The 17,791-nt window shown below is 49.3% G+C and overlaps 8 protein-coding genes across 8 annotated transcripts; 3 read left to right on the plus strand and 5 right to left on the minus strand.

The window, feature by feature from the left end:
• Positions 1–77: 77 nt before the first annotated feature.
• Positions 78–1,122, minus strand: BO88DRAFT_405584 (prefoldin subunit 5). The gene is made up of 4 exons (XM_025706920.1): positions 1,067–1,122; positions 722–1,008; positions 512–629; positions 78–442 (listed from the first exon to the last, which is right to left on the minus strand). The coding sequence occupies exons 1-4, from the start codon at positions 1,116–1,118 to the stop codon at positions 375–377; spliced, it is 525 nt and encodes a 174-aa protein (XP_025561915.1). The 5' UTR covers positions 1,119–1,122; the 3' UTR covers positions 78–374.
• A 736-nt stretch (positions 1,123–1,858) lies between these two features.
• Positions 1,859–2,269, minus strand: BO88DRAFT_342099 (uncharacterized protein; the record flags this gene model as incomplete). Its single annotated transcript, XM_025703126.1, has 2 exons — positions 1,859–1,917; positions 1,996–2,269. The coding sequence occupies 2 exons, from the start codon at positions 2,267–2,269 to the stop codon at positions 1,859–1,861; spliced, it is 333 nt and encodes a 110-aa protein (XP_025561916.1).
• A 990-nt stretch (positions 2,270–3,259) lies between these two features.
• On the minus strand, positions 3,260–4,146 carry BO88DRAFT_342128 (nucleotide triphosphate diphosphatase NUDT15; the record flags this gene model as incomplete). The annotated part of the gene is made up of 3 exons (XM_025703129.1): positions 3,260–3,568; positions 3,721–3,926; positions 4,047–4,146. The coding sequence occupies 3 exons, from the start codon at positions 4,144–4,146 to the stop codon at positions 3,260–3,262; spliced, it is 615 nt and encodes a 204-aa protein (XP_025561917.1).
• A 263-nt stretch (positions 4,147–4,409) lies between these two features.
• Positions 4,410–6,830, minus strand: BO88DRAFT_488625 (putative proline--tRNA ligase AIM10). Its single transcript, XM_025712625.1, has 7 exons — positions 6,646–6,830; positions 6,515–6,593; positions 6,419–6,462; positions 6,280–6,370; positions 6,141–6,220; positions 5,961–6,090; positions 4,410–5,913 (listed from the first exon to the last, which is right to left on the minus strand). Exons 1-7 carry the CDS (start codon positions 6,745–6,747, stop codon positions 4,535–4,537), a joined length of 1,905 nt encoding a protein of 634 aa, XP_025561918.1. The 5' UTR covers positions 6,748–6,830; the 3' UTR covers positions 4,410–4,534.
• A 155-nt stretch (positions 6,831–6,985) lies between these two features.
• BO88DRAFT_405588 (RNA-binding ribosome biosynthesis protein MAK21) lies at positions 6,986–10,629 on the plus strand. The gene is made up of 4 exons (XM_025706921.1): positions 6,986–7,830; positions 7,881–8,992; positions 9,042–9,585; positions 9,638–10,629. The coding sequence occupies exons 1-4, from the start codon at positions 7,021–7,023 to the stop codon at positions 10,547–10,549; spliced, it is 3,378 nt and encodes a 1,125-aa protein (XP_025561919.1). The 5' UTR covers positions 6,986–7,020; the 3' UTR covers positions 10,550–10,629.
• A 1,122-nt stretch (positions 10,630–11,751) lies between these two features.
• On the plus strand, positions 11,752–12,442 carry BO88DRAFT_444409 (uncharacterized protein). The gene is made up of 3 exons (XM_025710103.1): positions 11,752–12,029; positions 12,061–12,088; positions 12,120–12,442. Exons 1-3 carry the CDS (start codon positions 11,992–11,994, stop codon positions 12,327–12,329), a joined length of 276 nt encoding a protein of 91 aa, XP_025561920.1. The 5' UTR covers positions 11,752–11,991; the 3' UTR covers positions 12,330–12,442.
• A 572-nt stretch (positions 12,443–13,014) lies between these two features.
• On the plus strand, positions 13,015–15,458 carry BO88DRAFT_64368 (putative neutral amino acid permease). Its single transcript, XM_025713031.1, has 6 exons — positions 13,015–13,070; positions 13,151–13,641; positions 13,729–13,871; positions 13,926–14,052; positions 14,102–15,025; positions 15,085–15,458. The coding sequence occupies exons 2-6, from the start codon at positions 13,432–13,434 to the stop codon at positions 15,163–15,165; spliced, it is 1,485 nt and encodes a 494-aa protein (XP_025561921.1). The 5' UTR covers positions 13,015–13,070; positions 13,151–13,431; the 3' UTR covers positions 15,166–15,458.
• Positions 15,459–16,044: 586 nt separating this feature from the next.
• Positions 16,045–17,648, minus strand: BO88DRAFT_342394 (Zn(II)2Cys6 transcription factor; the record flags this gene model as incomplete). Its single annotated transcript, XM_025703142.1, has 2 exons — positions 16,045–17,509; positions 17,626–17,648. 2 exons carry the CDS (start codon positions 17,646–17,648, stop codon positions 16,045–16,047), a joined length of 1,488 nt encoding a protein of 495 aa, XP_025561922.1.
• Between the last annotated feature and the right edge of the window lie 143 nt (positions 17,649–17,791).

Genomic DNA, 17,791 nt, shown 5'->3' on the forward strand with positions numbered 1-17,791 from the left:
GCGTGTCGACAACACGCAGGACTACGGCGGCGTGGGGGGAGATAAGGGCAGATGGAGGCGGAGGGGTTCGTTAATATGGTATTGTGTTGTGCATTGATATAGCTTAGCTCCAAATTGCCAGTTTTTGATATTACCGCCTCCAGAATGTCAGCCAAGTCTATGTCCTTCTGAATTGTAGGTGACAGTGGAGTTCCTTCAATGGAGCTGGCGTGCTCGTAGCGGACCTGTCTCTTGCAACCCGCGGCCTGGGTGACATCAGACAGGTCTGTTCCAGTGCATCCTTACTAGGGTGTAACAGTTCTAGTCGTAGTTCATTCCGACTATACCTTCATCCCAAGGCCACGCAATCTCCTATGCTACAAGTCCAGATCTACTCAACCGGCACCCGCAGACGCAGTAGCAGCAGACCCAGCACCCTCAGCCAGCAACTTCTGTCTCAAAGCTAGAAGCCAATCATTAGTTTACCACGAACCAAACCCAACAATGCACTCAGTTGGCAGAAAATGCTTACCATCCTCAAACAACCTCTGCTGCTGACTCTTCGTCTGCACAATCTTCTCCAACTCGGTAAGATTCGTCTCCAGCTCCTTGACCTTATTTTCGTAGAACTCGATAGCTTTGGCAGCAGTCTACCACCACATTCATTAGCTCCACAACTCCTCCCAAGCAACAACAAGCTAGATAGACACTTAAACAAAACAAAAGGGTATCTGTATCTCACCTTCTCAACATAAAACCCCGTCCCGACATCAACAAGCACCTTTTCCCGATCCGCCAACTTCCCCTTCACATACAACGAACTCGTCAACGGCACCAGGATATCCTCCTTTCCGTCGGTGCCCTTTTTCTGAGACCCAATTACACCTTCGTTGATGGAGCGCACGCAATCTTTGAATTTGAGTTGTGCGGCGCGAAGCTTCGCGTGCGAGGTCGTCAGGTGTTCGAGTTCGGAGGATAGGCGGGTTTGGAGGGCGCGGAGTTGGGGCACGGAGAGGGAGTTGATGTTTACTAGAGTATGGTTTGTTAGGGGGTATGTGGGTGGGTTTGGGGGGAGGGGGGAATGTACCTGAGCCCGGAGGGGGGGAGTCGGACGATGCGGGGGTGTTGGGGGGTGGCATTTTGGGTTTTTGGTTTGGTCTCTGTGAGATGGTGGTTAGATCGTTGTATTTGGGGGGTGTGGTGTTAGGGTTTGAGGGGAGAAGGTTGTGGGTGGGTTTGTGCTGTACTTACATACTGGGCTGTATGGTAGTGGTCGTGGTGGTGGTGATGCTGGCTTTGAGCTTTGAGGGTGGCCCGCGGTCTCAAGTCGAGTGTATGGTGGGGATGGAGGTGCATAGGGTGCATAGGGTGCATAAGTGGTGGGTTGTGCTGGGTGGGTTAGTCAGCGGGTGCTTGGGTGCAGCCCTATATTTGTTAGTCAACTGTTGGAGTGTGAACCGGGGTGGTATAGACGCTTTTTGCAGTATATTTCATCTACTTACTGATCGAGGTGCTATAGAAATATTATAGTGTATGGGTTTTACATTGTTGAGTTGTGTATGTTGTTGGTCGGGCTTTTAGACATTTTTTTTTATGTGATACTATGGTATGAAAATGTCTACAAGGTAGTTCTACGAATAGCAGTCGCAAACTGTTCTGCACCAAGCAACGAGTGTTTCTATATGTTTTCTGTATATCTCTTTTCTATATCCAGGGATTTGTATAGATATTCAAGGCCATAGGCAGCACAACATATCTAGTAATCAGTAATATCACCGACGGTCATCTCACTGTCAGACAAAAGCTTCGTGATGTTATAGACAGTAAGTACATCACGAACAACAGCTTGAATCCGCCATTTCAGTGCGAAGTCAGATTATCACGGATCATAAGAATAGGCTATGGTTTGCAAGTCGTTTCGCATCATCGCGAGGTCGTCTAGAATTACAAGAGTCAGTTAAAAAGCCCGGGATATGCATGAGGCGATAAAAGACTCGTGAAATTGAATGTACTCACCATCATCTTCGATTGGATACTTCTCCAGATAGTAATTCAGCTGACGCTCAACAACTCCAAACCGTCGGACTTTCTCAAGAGTCAACTTTCTCACACCAAACTTATCGTAAACCACTAAACTGTACATGGCTCCAACGGCGTCACGGAAAAGTTGCGAGATCTTATATGTGAGACAATTCTCGGCGAGACTCGCTTCTGCCCTTTCAGTGAGTGTACATTCGAAGACGGGCGATGCAGGACGGCTGTCTTCGGGTGAGGTTAACTCGATTCCCATGTTGAAGTATCGTGTGCTGCTGTTACTCGGTGCTCGACGATGAGTGGGTTTGAATGTGGGCTTGTTTTGTACATTTGGTTGGGAAGTTGGGTGTGGGTGTTTTATAACATCAGCAGGGGAGTATTGTGATAGTCATAAAGAGGTGGATAGAGATGCCCTGTGTAGTACTTACAGGTATATCCCAGACTGTTTCAGCTCTTGATTTGTGTTCGGATTTACTGATGAGTTCTGTTATCATAAATCCAGGTAAGTCATATAGATGATACGGAGTCTGCCCAGTTTTATGGGATTTATCTTCAACAAAATGGCTCTCGCCAATAGGTCGATGATGTTCGAGTTGAATGAACTTATATATATAACTTTATTTTAGAGATAAGAAGAAGAGGGAACTTTCTAGTCTTTATAGAAAAAGCAGTCATGTATAGGGCAAGTTTCATTGAATAAGGAAATTTGATTTTAATATCCGATATTGCGCTTACTCACTCACTAGTATGGACATCTCGACATATGCAAGCCAAAGCGGTGATTATCGATGCTGCATAGGTGTAAATCAGAGGCTTGGACTTATTCTTTCCTGTTCTCAACTTGTATAGAAGATTTCCAGTATTGTGAATATATCCTTGGCATGTCCAGCTATTCTAGTAAATGTGAGAAGACAAGCTGAAAGAAATATTGGACTGCATTGCCTCTACGAAAGGAAGGAACGTCTTTCATTGTGGAGAAATTGAGATTGATAGCATGCCACTCATCAAGGACGGGTCATTCAAAGAATGATGTCTAAGGCACTGTTACCATCATTGTTATGAGCATTATTATCCAGAATATCGGAACATCCCTTTGAGCTGCTACTCATCAAGCCCGCCAAACTACACTCGAACGAAGCAAAATTTCTTTTATTCCTTTCGCAATAAACCGTGCACCAGCACATCACTAGACATCACCACCCCTCAACATCCAAAAAGAGGGAGACAGAAACCACATCCAATTTCCCTAATCTGCAATCCAATAATCCGCGACAGGATCAAAGCCACCCCTCTGTTCAAACAGATTCACCAGAGGAAGAAACAGCTTTCGAGTGGGAGGATTGATACTCTCTGTACTTTCATCCACCTCCATCGAATCACTCTCAGGAATAATCTCTTCCTTTTCAGAAAAGACAGCCTCATCGTAGGCAGCTGCTGGGGTTAACTTCCGAGAAACCCTTTCAAACCAAGGATGACCTTTACCAGCATAATAATCCATTCGAAGCTGTTCCCAGGTTGTCCATTCCCAGCCGCTGCATTTGTTGGGTTCCATGAGCTGTTGGTTGTTAGTATGTTCCTCCGTATGGAAAGTAGTGAATATTGAAGAAAAAGTCCACATGACCACAAGATATTTGTAATAACATCAAGCACGTAAATATGATTTGAAACAATAATTAAAGAAGGGAAAAGAGCAAGGAAGAAGCTAACCTCAGGTTGCGCATCCACATCACAAAGCTTACACCCCATTACCACAGTAATGTAGTGCTTTCCCTCATCTTTCATGATATCGTTAGTGACAGTCAAGAAACGGATGTCTTGGACCTTGAGGTTCGTCTCTTCAAGGATTTCGCGCTCTGTGCATGTCTCGAATGACTCGTTGAGTTCGAGATGTCCGCCTGGAAGGGCCCAGGTTCCTGAATTTGGAAGTATATTAGTATGATAAAGAAAGTTGTAGCAGCGGCGAATTTTATATTAATTGAAACCATGATGTTCTCGTGGTAATAGTTATGGTACTCATGAAGGTAGGTACATACCAGCACCGTGACTGCCTTTTCTCTGACCGATGATAAATTCGTTGTGACCGTTGAAGATAAAGACGGCGACACCGACACGGGCATTTGTGTGGGCGGTCATTTTGTGATGGTTTGGTTCGGGTCGGAATGGCAAGCTTTGCAACATGTGGAATGAATGGGTCCGGAATGACTTTGTTTTAGTAGTGATAATGCTCAGGTGATGAGAGATGAGCGCAGGCTGCAATACTGCAGCGAGATCGAGTCTACTTATCTAAATTTTATATTGTGTGAATAGATTCACTAGTACTGAAAGTGACTACTGCAAGGCGGGATTAACAGACTAGGCTGATGATGCAAAGTGGCGGGTGCTTAATTAACGGAATGGAGGGGTATATATTAACGGAAGTTACCTAGTAATTAAGAGTGATAGTGTACAGTGATTCTACCAATGTGATATAGTGTGGCGCAGCTTGCATTGCCTGCCCGTAACACAGCCCGAGTGAAGTTCCCTACAGCTTTTCAAGCAAAGAACCCACAAACTCCGGCAGAGCCTCCAAGGCAACATCCTCACGTACTTCAAGTCGCCGACACTGCACTTCCAGGGTGCGCTGCTTTTTCCAGCCTTTGCCTACGACCACAATCACAGGGTATCCAATAAGATCTGCGTCGCCCAGCTTCCAGCCCATCTGCTTATCGCGGTCGTCGAGGATGACGTCCAAGGCAGTGGTGGGCTCTGAGGTGAGCGCGTCGTAGATTTTCTCGGCTTCCTCTTCCAATCCCTTACCGGGGACGATGATGACTTCGTAGGGAGCGATCGCCCGGGGCCAGTTGAGTCCCTTGGAATCTGCCAGGTTGTCTGCTACCGCGCTGATCATGCGCGATACTCCGATACCGTGACAGCCCATTTGCATTGGTACCAATTGGTCTTTTTGAGACGATGAACGGTCGCCTGCGTCGAGGTGAGCGCGGTCAACCACCACAGAAGCCTGGAGGACATCGCTGTATCGCGTGCCAAGGTGGAACGTGTGACCAAGTTCGGTGGCTTTGTGGGTCTTTGTCAGACCTTGGCCGCATTTCGAGCATTGGTCGCCTTCGTGCACCCGTACAAGGTTGAGATAGTTGTTGGTTCCTGGGAAGCGATCGAGCTTTGAAAAGTCAATGTCCTCAACGGCGCGGTTGATCCCGTCCAGTGTGTCCGTCAAAGGAGGGCGCTTGTATGCCCGTACATATGAGTCATACACATCCAACACTCGGGGCCGCTGGCTGGAAGCCTCCTCTGATTGAATGTGGGTTGCCCATTGTTCCAGGGGATTTTCGATACTGATATCGAGGTCTATGCCGGCTGCCTTGGCTATAGATTTGACGGCATGGGAGTTGACTTCCCTTTCAGCTGGCGGTTCACTAGGATCCTTCAAGGTATACTGCGGATACCAGCAGCGCAGCAGTGTGTTTTTGTCGTGTGAGATCGCCATCCACAGGCCAACAGAAACAGCTTTAGCTGATTCGCCAGACACCTCGCCCGTGTCAAAGCCGGATGCGTGGCCCATTTGAGCTTGCTGGTCATCGATATTATGGGCCTTTCCGTCGGCAAGCTCCTCGTTGTAGACACTATCGCAGCTGGAACAGCTGATAACCGTGTCCTCGCCCTTGTTGCTAGCAAAGTGAAACTCGTGACTTAGGCTGCCGCCCATGTTCCCAGAATCTGCAGCAGCAACCAAATAGGGAATCTTGAGCTCATCAAAGAGCTCTGTGTAAGCCTTCTTCACAGCTGTGTACGTCTTGAGGGCATTCTCAGCGTTGTAGTCGAAAGTGTAGAGATCTTTCATGATGAATTCACGCCCACGAAGTAAGCCTTGTCTGGGTCGTTGTTCATCTCGGTATTTCCTTGCTAGGTTGATGTGAGCTGTTGTTCTTAACTGTGGATGATATACTCACATATTTGGTACACCCGCACAGGCAGATCTCTATAAGATTTGGTAAGATGTCCTACTAGGGTGGTGATTTCTTCTTCATGAGTTGGGGCAAGAAGAAAGCGGGACTCTTTCCGATCCTGAAAGCGAAAGATCTGAGACAGGTATTAGCAAAGAATCAATGACTACACAGCGGATTCCATACCTCAGAGCCCTCTTTGAGACGGCCAGACTGCTCCCAAAGTTCCTGAGCGGATAGAGATGATAACGACACCTTAGATGCGCCTGCAGTGATCCACATGATGAGAAGGAACTCTATAACTGCGGGCCCATTGCATACCTACCAACTGTTCGCATATGCTTATCAATGAGACGCTCCAGCTTATCTTGCACACGCAGTCCCAGAGGTAGCATATGGAATATTCCCGAGTAAGCCTAGTCCCGAGTTAGAACTATATCTATCGTATTGGGGATGACACTCACCTGTCGCAAAAAGCCACCTCGGATCAAGAGGTCATTGGCATCCTCTGAGCAACATTAGAAGCGGTCAACATTGAGATGGGTGGCCATAACCAATACCTTTCTCACCCTGAACGGGCTTTCTGGTAATACCGCCCGTCGGGATCCAGAAATTAGACACCCGACTGCGCCCATCTACCTAGAGAATAGTCAGTGGGACTGCTGGGTTGAGAGTGAATTAGGTCATCTACATGAAAGGCGCATTTTGATGTTCTATGGAATCGAGCAATGCCAAAGTATGCTCGACATGTTGCGGAATAACGGCCCGGAACCGGGCGAAACCCGGAAATCATGAGGGCGGACGATCAGAACAAGCCCTCAGTACTCGGCAGTAATGTTCATCCAAACCAATGGATGACACCATAACCAAGCCAGATCAATCGCAAGTAAATAGATCGCAAACATGCGAAACTCGACAACTTCGGATGGTCCGTGCGCCGACCCATGGGTCTCGGCCCGCCGTTTCTCCGGCGGCCTGGCGGCTCTCCTCAATTTTTTGGCGGCAGAAAAAAAGTAGATGCAAATCCCCATCATCAAGTCTACATTTGGCCGTACAACTATCCGTCATGGCCAAAAGTAAGGGGAAGCGCTCCTCCGGAGCAAACGACGCCATCCCCGACGGTGGTGTCGCTGTTAACGACTCCGCCCCCGCTGCTGATGCCCTTCCACAGCTAGAGGAAAGTGCATTTGCCGGCTTGCGCCAGAAGATCGAACAGCGACTGAAGGACCAGAGCGCCTCGAAGCAGAAGCCCAAGAACAACAGGGGAAAGTCGGGTCCTAGTGATACGCCACAGAAGAAAGAACCCGCACCCAAGCCCCAGCCGAAGCAAGCGTCCAACAACGACAAGAACAACAAAGGCAAGAAGCGGGACCGCAATGGTGAGGTGATCGCGAGGGAGGACAAGGTTGTTTCGAAGGATAAGAAGCCGGCATCGAAGGAGAACCAGGACGATGTTTTGCGGCAGGAGATTTTGGCCCTCGGAGGCACGGAGGAAGATTTGGATCTCATCGCCGGGGTTGGCTCGGATTCTGAAGTTGAAGATGCTACAGAGAAGAAATCCAAGGGCAAGTCCGACGACGCTCTCCGGAAGGAACTGTCGAGTATTCTGGCAGCGGCCGGTCAGGTTGTCCCTGACGACCTAGAGGACGATGAGGTGGAGGAAGAGGAAGCTGAGGAGGAAGAAGCAAGCGAGGAAGATGATGTCGAAGAGGACGATGAGGAAGAAGTCGAGGATAACGAGGACGAGGAACTGTCAGAGGATGAGGAGCCAGCTCCTGCTCCCGCCCCGAAGGAGAGCAAAGAACCCGCCAAGAAAGAGAAAGCCAACAAGGAACCTACCGCCGAAGTCGTCTTTCCCAAGGAGTTTGCCAAACTCGTGAGTTTAACCAGCCCATTTCACATATATCCTTCTAATGTAGCCATTAGGCTGTTCGACCCAGGTCCGATTGGTACATGACGGAACTGCCCTCTATACCGACAGCACAAGCGAAGTCTCTGCCTCGCCATGTGGTGGATCGGTTCTACGATTACGCCGTCTCCCTCCTCGAGAAGGAAAACAAGATGTACGCGGAAGCGCAGCAAGCATCTGCCTCTTCATCCCACAAGTTCTACAGCACGATCATGTCTACCGGTACTCTTAGCGATAAGACCTCTGCCTTGACTCTTGCTGTTCAGGAATCGCCTCTTCACAACACGAAGGCAATGGAAAACCTCATTGCCCTTGGAAAGAAGCGCAGTCGTGCTCAGGCCGTGGAAGTTTTGAGATCGCTCAAGGATATGTTCGCTCAAGGAACACTACTTCCTAGCGACAGGAGACTCCGGGCTTTTGCCAACCAGCCGTCCCTAATTGCTGCGTTGCAAGGCGCAGGCAGCAAGTGGTCCGAAGGAGACCCTCTCCCTGGAGGGCTTCAGAAGAGCCACTTGATCGTTTGGGCGTATGAACACTTCTTGAAGGATCAATTCTTTGAAGTCCTCAAGATCCTTGAAACCTGGTGTAACGACGAGATTGAGTTCTCTCGCTCCAGAGCTGTTAGCTACGTTTACGAATTGCTCAAGGAGAAGCCGGAGCAGGAAACGAACCTCCTGCGACTGTTGGTTAACAAATTGGGAGATACTTCGAAGAAGATTGCTTCGCGGGCATCTTACCTCCTGTTGCAACTTGAACAGGCGCACCCTCTGATGAAGCCCACCATCATCGCCGCCGTCGAGGAAGTTCTTTTCCGTCCTGGTCAGAGTCAACACGCCAAATACTATGCAGTTATCACGCTGAACCAGACGGTCTTGAGTGTCAAGGAGGAGACCGTTGCACTGAAGTTGCTCGACATCTATTTCTCCATCTTTGTTGCTCTCTTAAGGCCTAACAAGGAGCCAAAGGGCAAGAAGAATGGAAAGTATGGCAACAAGCACAACAAGAATAAGGGGAAGGAGGACGCTGATAAGGGTCTGGCTCAGACTGAAGAGGTGCGGGATAAACTGACCTCTGCAGTTCTGACTGGTGTCAACCGAGCCTACCCGTTTACCAGCTCGGATAGTGAACGGTACGTTTCGCATATCCTTCATTTCTATATATCACTAATCCGTAATTAGACTCTCCAAGCACATCGATACTCTCTTCCGCATCACACACTCCGCAAACTTCAACACCAGTATCCAGGCGCTCATGCTGATCCAGCAGATTACCTCGACTCACCAGGTTGGTGCTGATCGCTTCTACCGCACGTTATACGAGTCTCTTCTCGACCCTCGGGTTGCTACATCCTCCAAGCAGTCGCTCTACCTCAACCTTCTATTCAAGGCCTTGAAGAACGATCTGAACACTCGCCGTGTGAAGGCGTTCGTGAAGCGTATCGTTCAGGTTCTTGGGTTGCATCAGCCCGCTTTCATCTGCGGTGTCTTCTACCTGATCCGTGAACTGGAGAAGACATTCCCCGATCTTGCTTCCTTGTTCGATCAGCCGGAAGAGAACGACAGTGATGACGAGGAGGTGTTCCGCGATGTTCCTGATGAGGATGACGAGCCTCAGGAGCAGCCAGAGGTCACACAGAAGCCGGAGAAGCCTTCGACTCAATACGACCCCCGCAAGAGAGATCCCGGTCACAGCAATGCCGACCGGACATGTCTGTGGGAACTGGTAAGTTTATCCTGCCAATGAAATGTTGTCACGCGCTAATAAGGTATTATAGCTACCTTACCAGTCTCACTTCCACCCCTCCGTGTCAGTGAACGCGGCTCATCTGCTCGACCACAAGCCAATGTCCGGACAGCCCGATCTCACATTGCACACGTTGTCCCACTTCCTCGACCGCTTCGTCTACCGGACCCCCAAGGCGTCTGCGCTCACCCGTGGTTCATCCATCATGCAACCTCTGGCAGGCAGCGAGGCCAAGGATCGGTTGGTCGCGGGCGGCAAGTCGATCCAGCAGCTGCCTCTCAACTCGGAGGCCTTCTGGAAGAAGAAGTCTGAGGAAGTTGCCGCGGAAGATGTCTTCTTCCACGAATACTTCAACCGCATTGGAAAGGGTCAAGACAAGGACAAAGCCAAGAAGGCCAAGGATGCAGTCGACGAAGACGAGGAGGATGCCGAACTCAGCGGCGCCGAGTCCGAGATCTGGAAGGCGTTGGTTGATTCCCGTCCCGATCTGGAAGCGGGCAGCGACGACGACGATCTCGACATGGACGATCTCGAATCCGCTTACGACAAGTCTGACGATGAAGACGAAGAAGGCGGCGACAGCGAGGTCGAACTCAACCTCGACTCGGACGACGAGATGGAGGACATCGAGGAGGCCGCAGTATCTGATGTTGAGGAGGAGCAGCCTGCCACCAAGCCCAAGGCTAAGAAGGGCAAGGCCGCCAAGGAGGAAGAGCCATCTGACGACGAGGATGCATTTGACATGGACGTTTCAGACGACGAGGCCTTCGTCGACAGTGACGAGGAACTGCCCTCTGACGTGGAACTCGCCGCGGTTGAGGAGCCTCCGAAGGATGACAAGCAGTCTGAGCGGAAGAAGCGGCGCAAGCTCAAGCACCTGCCTACATTCGCTTCTGCGGACGACTATGCGGCCCTGCTGGCCGGGGAGGACGAGGGAATGTGAATTCGGAGCTTGTAGTTACTACCCTGATATGCTATCTATTGCAGTATACCACAAAAGCATGCACTTGGTTCAGAGTCTATTTTCCATCGTAATCCAGGTATATACAGCACTGTAGCCGCAGTAAAATGCAATAAAACCTACTAAATACCCCTTGCTCCAAGCATACCACCAACACACTACTCAAAGTATGTAAATATGGTACGGCCCGCCGTGATGGCTTCCATTCCATTCCATTCCCCCTTGCGCCAGCAACCCCTGACCCAGCGATAGAGACAGTCAAAAGCCTCGGATTCATTCTCCGAAACTTTTCACCATGCAATCTGCCAAAAAGAATACACGTATACTAATAGCGCCATCAAAATACACAATAAAAACCCACCATCCCGTAGAGAACCAGCTATAACTGATAACTAGCTGCCGATAAGGTTCCATCAATCGCTCCCGCCGTGAGAAGTGGCGTAAAAGCGGCGCCACTAGAGATCAAGCCAGCCGTTATCCTAGATAGATTGAAGCACTAGTCTAGATTGTGGACAGACACAAGACTGCTGGAGGCGTAAGACTAGTGTCAGCCTTAGCGTCTGGCGTCTGGCGTGCATGGCTTGAAAAGAGAGAGATTTTGTCGACTCGGCAGAGTTGCCGTCTTGTGTTGGATAGACCTAGGCCGGGTCATGTTATAGCCATGCTTCATCCTTGTGAGACTGAAATGATGAAAGAGAATCAGGCTCACTTTTAAAGTACAGTGAGGGATAGCGAGTGGAATAGTGTATTTAGTATCGTTGAATTTGTACGCTGAAGTTACATAGTAGCTACACTACCTAACATACCAAGCAAAGAGTTTTTAGTTTAAAGGAAAAGGGTATTTGTTGGTGAGATCTCCCTGCAGTACTAGTGCTGAGCGTGCATATGCGCATAAAGGCACATGGCTGCTACTAAGAGTCTAAGAGTACACTCCTTACCCAACAAAGTAAGTAATCCCACCAGTCAATCCCCAGGCACGTGGGGAAGTGGCTTATCACGCCATCTACTAGTGCATAGCGTGCTCGACAAGGCTTAAAAGAAGCAGAATAATAATAATATAAGCAGTGTCAGATATTTACTGGCAGTGGCGGCTTTTTTTCATTCATCCGTTCGAATTTTCCTCCCCAACCGAACCTTTACAGTTAGCTTACTTTCTTTTTCATTTTTTTTTTTTTTTTGCCATCGAAGGAATGCGAATGCATGGATCCATGCACAAGGGAAAACCAGTAAGAAGATCCCCATACGATATTCGAACAAGGGTCATGGAAAAGCCATCGAAGCCATGCGTTGTCGTCGTATGACTGGGGGGCGTTTATGCCTAGTACTTATCATTCATGCATAAGAGAGAGGCGTAGCTTTGGTCATGCCACACGACATCGTTTGCTTAGTGCAACTTAATCCAGAGGCTGACCGGGGGGGAATGTATGGATCGGGATAAGGTAGCAACAAATGGTTCCATTTTGTTCCTTCAGTTCCTTCCTTCCTCCTTGGAGCGGAAATTCTCTGCAAGAGGGGTTTTCCGTCAAAAAGAAAAAAGAGGAAAAAAGCTCAGGACGGATGCGGGGCAGTTCTGGATCGGGCGGTTCCGCCGCGGACATTGGACGAAATGCTGATTGGCTGGGGAAACAGGCAAAGGTTGTACCGGGAACGGACCAATGGGCGGTGGGGACTGATGGGGGTGGGGTCTGAACGCGGCATTGCTGTTCTTAGCCGAGTCGAGCTTTACGGAGGTGGAGAGACTTATCTATTAGCTACTTTGTAGTGAAGGTAATGATGGTCAGGATAGATGGAGGACAAATATAATTTACTATAGTAAAATTTTGGAAGGGGACACAAGAGACTCCTAATATCTAGTGGTAGTCCCTGGACCAAAATCTAATACTGCTTCTGCTTAGGTTCGTCCCAGCAACCTACCAGACTCTACTGGTAGTAGCAAAGATGCACCGGTGGTCAATCCCGCTGGAGGACGTCATACAAAGTAGATGTTGTCATCGGCCATTCCGGACAGTCGGACTAGCCGGCTGCATTGCACGCCGGTCATTGGATCTCCGAGCCCTCGAATCGCAATCAGCGACCGCTGCTCTGGTTGTTATTTGTTCCCCGGTTTAAATAAATAAAATCGTAAATTAAATCGCCTCTTCCTGTGGGTTTGCTTTTTGCCCAGATAGTCTTGGGGTGAGCAGAAACCACCGGTGCTAGGCAACTAAAACCCATCCGGCGCGCGCTTTGGGAGAACCCAGCTTTCCAGGGCAGTCCAGGTTAAGGAAATAAGCGCATCCAGATTAAATCTCTTTGCTTGAATTTCTTTTTCCCTTTTGCCTCAGCGGTACTTTTTCGCTCATTTCTTTCAATCTGCTCATGTTCACAAGCTTAGCACGTCATTTTTCACTTTTTCATCTATATTATTACCTTGGGTGATTTTGTGATTCTTTGTCGCGCATATCACAAACCCCCCCCCCCCCCCCTGGTCTTGTAGTGTCGATCTGCCTCACGGTTATCTCCAGTAAGTACTAGATTGCCCGCACGTGCCTTCGCCAGTGATATTCTTCTCTAGCCTGAACCTGACAGCTAAAAAGATGTTAGATCCTTCCTCCGTTCTTCCTTTTCGCTCTTCTCTCACCTTCCGTCACTCGCCTCGTTAATTTCTCCTTCACTCGCTGCCGGTCTTCGCTAAGGCAATTCCTGATTACCATCTGTCACCTCTGATCATTTCAGAGCTGTCCTTAACGATTTACTTCAGTGATTTGGAGTCGTCCTATTTTGTCGCATCTTAAGGCGCATTACATGCATCCAAAGGCATTTAGTGTCTCTTCTTCCTTTAGCTTCATCGCTTCCTACCACCTGCGGCTTGTCCGCTCGATAAAATGGCGGAGTCCAACACTTTCAAGCCCGTCGTTTCCCGTCGGTCGTCTGTCTCCGACAATGCCAGTGCCGCAGATAAGTTGAAGCAGATGGATCTGGAAAATCAGAAACAGCAGGTGGGCTCCGGCTCAGACACGGAGGGGGAAATCGGTCGTCAGATTGAAATGGAGTCGGAGAATTCAATTAAGTACCGTACCTGTAGCTGGCAGAAGGTATGTACCACAATCCGCCTCATAGCAGTGTACGCGTGCGATGCGCGCAGAGTTGCAATGGCTGACCATAGACTTGTGTTTCATTAGACGGCCGCCCTCCTGTTCTCTGAGTATATTTGTCTGGCTATCATGTCGTTTCCATGGTCCTATTCCGTTCTCGGCTTGGTCCCGGGATTGATCCTTACCGTCGTTATCGCCATGATTGTGCTTTACACTTCGCTGGTCATCTGGTATGTTTTACCGTCGTCGCATCACTTGGGAGGATAACCGCTCATATCGTGTAGGAGGTTTTGTCTGCGACACCCACATGTCCGTGACGTGTGCGACATCGGCCAAATGATCTTCTGGGACTCCAAAGTTGTGTGGTACCTAACTGCGGTGATGTTCTTGTTGAACAACACATTCATTCAGGTATTTTTCTTTTGCTTGCGAAGTTATTTATAGCGCTGACCTGGATTAGGGCTTGCATTGCTTGGTCGGCGCCGAGTACCTCAATACCATCAGTGGTCATGGAGCCTGCACCATCGTGTTCTCACTAGTCACGGCGATTATCTCGCTGATCTGCTCACTTCCACGCACCTTTAGCGCCCTTTCCAAGGTGGCAACCCTGTCGGCATTTACCACATTCATCTCCGTCATGTTAGCCCTCATCTTCTCCGCCATCGAGGACCATCCCGCTGGCTATACCCCGGAGAAGGGAGACCCCATTGTGAAAGCGATCCCTGTGCCCGGAACGACCTTTGTCTCAGGAATGAGCGCCTTTCTCAATATCAGCTACACCTTCATCGGTCAGATCACGCTGCCAAGTTTTATCGCGGAGATGAAGGAGCCCAAGGACTTCTGGAAGTCTGTCACTGCCGTCACCATTGCCGAGATCATCGTGTTCAGCTTGGTCGGCTCTATCGTATACGCCTACACCGGTAACCAGTACATCACGTCGCCGGCATTCGGCTCTCTGGGTAATGAGGTATACAAGAAGGTGTCCTTCTCGTTCATGATCCCGACATTGGTTTTCCTCGGCGTGCTGTATGCCTCCGTGTCAGCGCGTTTCATCTTCTTCCGCTTGTTCGATGGCACCCGCCACAAGGGTAACCACACCGTGCTCGGATGGGCCGCCTGGACCGGTATCCTCACCATCCTTTGGATCCTCGCCTTCATCATCGCCGAGGTGATTCCCTTCTTTTCCGACCTGGAGTCGATCATGAGCTCCCTCTTCGATTCATTCTTCGGCTTCATTTTCTGGGGTACCGCCTACCTGCGCATGCGCCGGGAGGACTATGGACCCAATTTCTACAAGAACCGTGGTATCCGCGGCTGGCTGGGCGCGATTCTCAATGTTACTCTTATCATCGCTGGTTTCTTTTTCTTGGGACCAGGAACTTATGTAAGTCTTCATTCTCTCTCCTGATACCAAAGAAGCCGACACTGACAGAACCCCCCTAGGCATCCATTGAAAGCGTCATCATCAGCTACCGAGAAGGAACCGTCGGCACTCCTTTCTCCTGCGCCAACACGGGACTGTAGATACAACCAACCATCTGAGATGAAAACCAAAGAGCAAATGAACCGGAGATGAAAGTAGCTCCAGGGCTGGCACCACAGACAAAAACCGGGAAATGATGATTTCTTAACGAGTTCTTTCCACCATATGAACGACGACTCTTATTTACTGCTTATTAGTTTTATTATTGTTTGAGACATACCCATTGTTAAGCTACTACCACTATTGTTGTTCGTGTACGAAGAAAAAGAATGCGATTTCCAACTGGCTGGGTGCCGGACTAAGCTGATTGGACTATGGTGGTGGATTTTATAGGGGATCTGGAATGGGGGGAATATATTTATAGTACTAAGTGTGTGTCAGAACTAGTAAAAGGCTCACACATTAGGTACTACTAGTAGTTCTAGTTCTAGTATTAGTTCTTAATTTCGTCCTACTCAGGCAACGTAAATTTAAATACACAGCATACGGAGATGGATGGTAGGACAACAGATGAAGCGAGGGTGATACTACATTACCAGCAGTGTGACATGCATAGTATGATACCAGGTAAGTATAATTGATTACCTACTAGACTAGAATAGTAGGTAAGACGAAGTGTCATGGGTACTAGGTAGTAGTATCTAGTAAGTAGGAATAGGTACTAGATGTGTCGTTGCTGAAACTTTTGCTAATAGAGCAGCCTGTTCCCTCCTCCTTCGTTATTCTCCCTGTCAGTGATAGTAAGGTATATAAAGTACTAAGTACCCTTGACAACAAATTAAACCGATATGGTAGGGTAGGGCGTTAATTTCGTTATAGTAGTAGCGGGGTTTTACATATATACTACCGTTCCTCTATCTGTAAGCACACTAACGGCGACAAACCAGTTCTTTTATGTACTATTATTATAATAATGACTACTACTCAAGCACCACCACCCTCTCCTGCTCCCCACCTCCACCCCCAGCCAACACATACCTAATAATCATACTTTTTCGATCCTCCGCAACCTCAATTGTGTGCGTATGCACACGGAACTCCCTCGGAATAAACCCCTCACCGTCCCTCCCCTCATCTTCAAGATCAATCAGTCCTCGACAAATATTCACGATCAGATACGAATCATAAAACCCCTCGCGATGGGGCCACACCTTCAGCAACTGAAGCGCTCGCTCTCTCGTCTCTGCATCCCGACACCTCACACAGCACCAGAACAGCGACGGCAGGACACCGATATCAGTGACCATGGTAGGGAGGTTCTCGTATTTACCGTACTCAGTCACGAAGGTGGCTATGATTCGTTCACAGAGGTCGTTGATGCGTTTGAATTCGGGTAGGAAGTTGTCGTAACCTAGTTCCGTTGTGTCGAGGGAACAGCCGAGCATGCTGGTGAGGGTTGCTACGTGTGTGAGGATGACGTCCACGCTGCGGGTTTCTCGGAGAGTCCAGGCAGTGTGAAATTTGTGGGAGGAAATGAATGATTTGTGGTCGAGGGTGAAGTCTGTTAGGTCGTGGTGGAGGGCGGTTTGTTTTGCGGAGAGGGTTAGAATGTTGAGGTTTGGGTCTTGTTCGCCGCGAAAGAATATGTTGCAGAGGGATTGGAGGTGAAATATATTGTTCATTAGTACGCGTAGACGATCTTTCGCTTCGGCGATGTTGTGGATTGGCGTGACTTCGTATGCTACTTCCCGCACGCTGCCCTTGGGAGGGTGGCCGGTTACGACGACGTCGGGGCCGTTCCAGTAGGCTCGCGGGGTGTTGAGCTGCAGGAAGGCTTTGGCAAGAATGCGCTCGGTGGCTAGTGCGTGATTAGCTGATTGAGTTTTCAGGATGTTGAGGCCTTGTTGGAGATGGGCGAACGCGTTGGTGTAGTCCCCCTCGAGGAGTTCGAGGATGATGAAGGTGATACAGCACATGAGTGTGATGCCACGGACTTGGGGGTCATTGGATTGGATGCGTCGGCGCAGCATTGCCATTGAGCGGTTGTATTGTTCCAATGCGAAGTGGTGATGGCGGTGATCGGGTTTTGATTTCAGAGTTTTGATGCTCCGTTCGTAGTCCTCATGAAAGGCACTCAGCGCGACTACTGCGTGGCAGACGGCAGGTTCTCTGTGACACATTTGTAGTACGAGACGTTGCCATACTTCCGAGTCCGCATACCCCACTAGCATGGGGATGGTGTTGTGCTCGAAGAACTGGAGACATCGACGCTCGTCGGAATCCAGTCCGGGAAGAGAGAGGACGAGGCTCCTTGATGGTTTGGAGACTGGTGCTGTCACCTTACGAGAGGGTAGTCGATATTGAGTGTACCCGTCGCATTTGCGCCCTGTGGAAGTGCAGTTGCGGCATGCATTTGGGGTTTCATCGCATTTGATATGGCGGGACCTGCGTGCACGGACTGGGGAGTTAGCTGCTTACCCTAGGATCAGGAGCCTAGTCTTGATGTTGACGCTTGTAATCAGATGCGGAAGTGGAGTAGTAGGAAACTGAGTGATGAAGACTGACCGACAGGTGCGGCATCCATTTCTGGATCTATGGGTGAATGCTCTTTGTCTTCTCATGCTGGCTGGCTATGTGTGGGGACACGCTTCTGAGGGTTGTTCATATCTACAGTGCATACTGGCAGTGATACCTTCCCATGCATCTGCACTGGATTTGCATGGTAAA

The sequence above is a fragment of the Aspergillus vadensis genome, assembly GCF_003184925.1.
Source record: "Aspergillus vadensis CBS 113365 unplaced genomic scaffold BO88scaffold_14, whole genome shotgun sequence".
Classification (NCBI taxonomy): Eukaryota; Fungi; Ascomycota; class Eurotiomycetes; order Eurotiales; family Aspergillaceae; genus Aspergillus; species Aspergillus vadensis.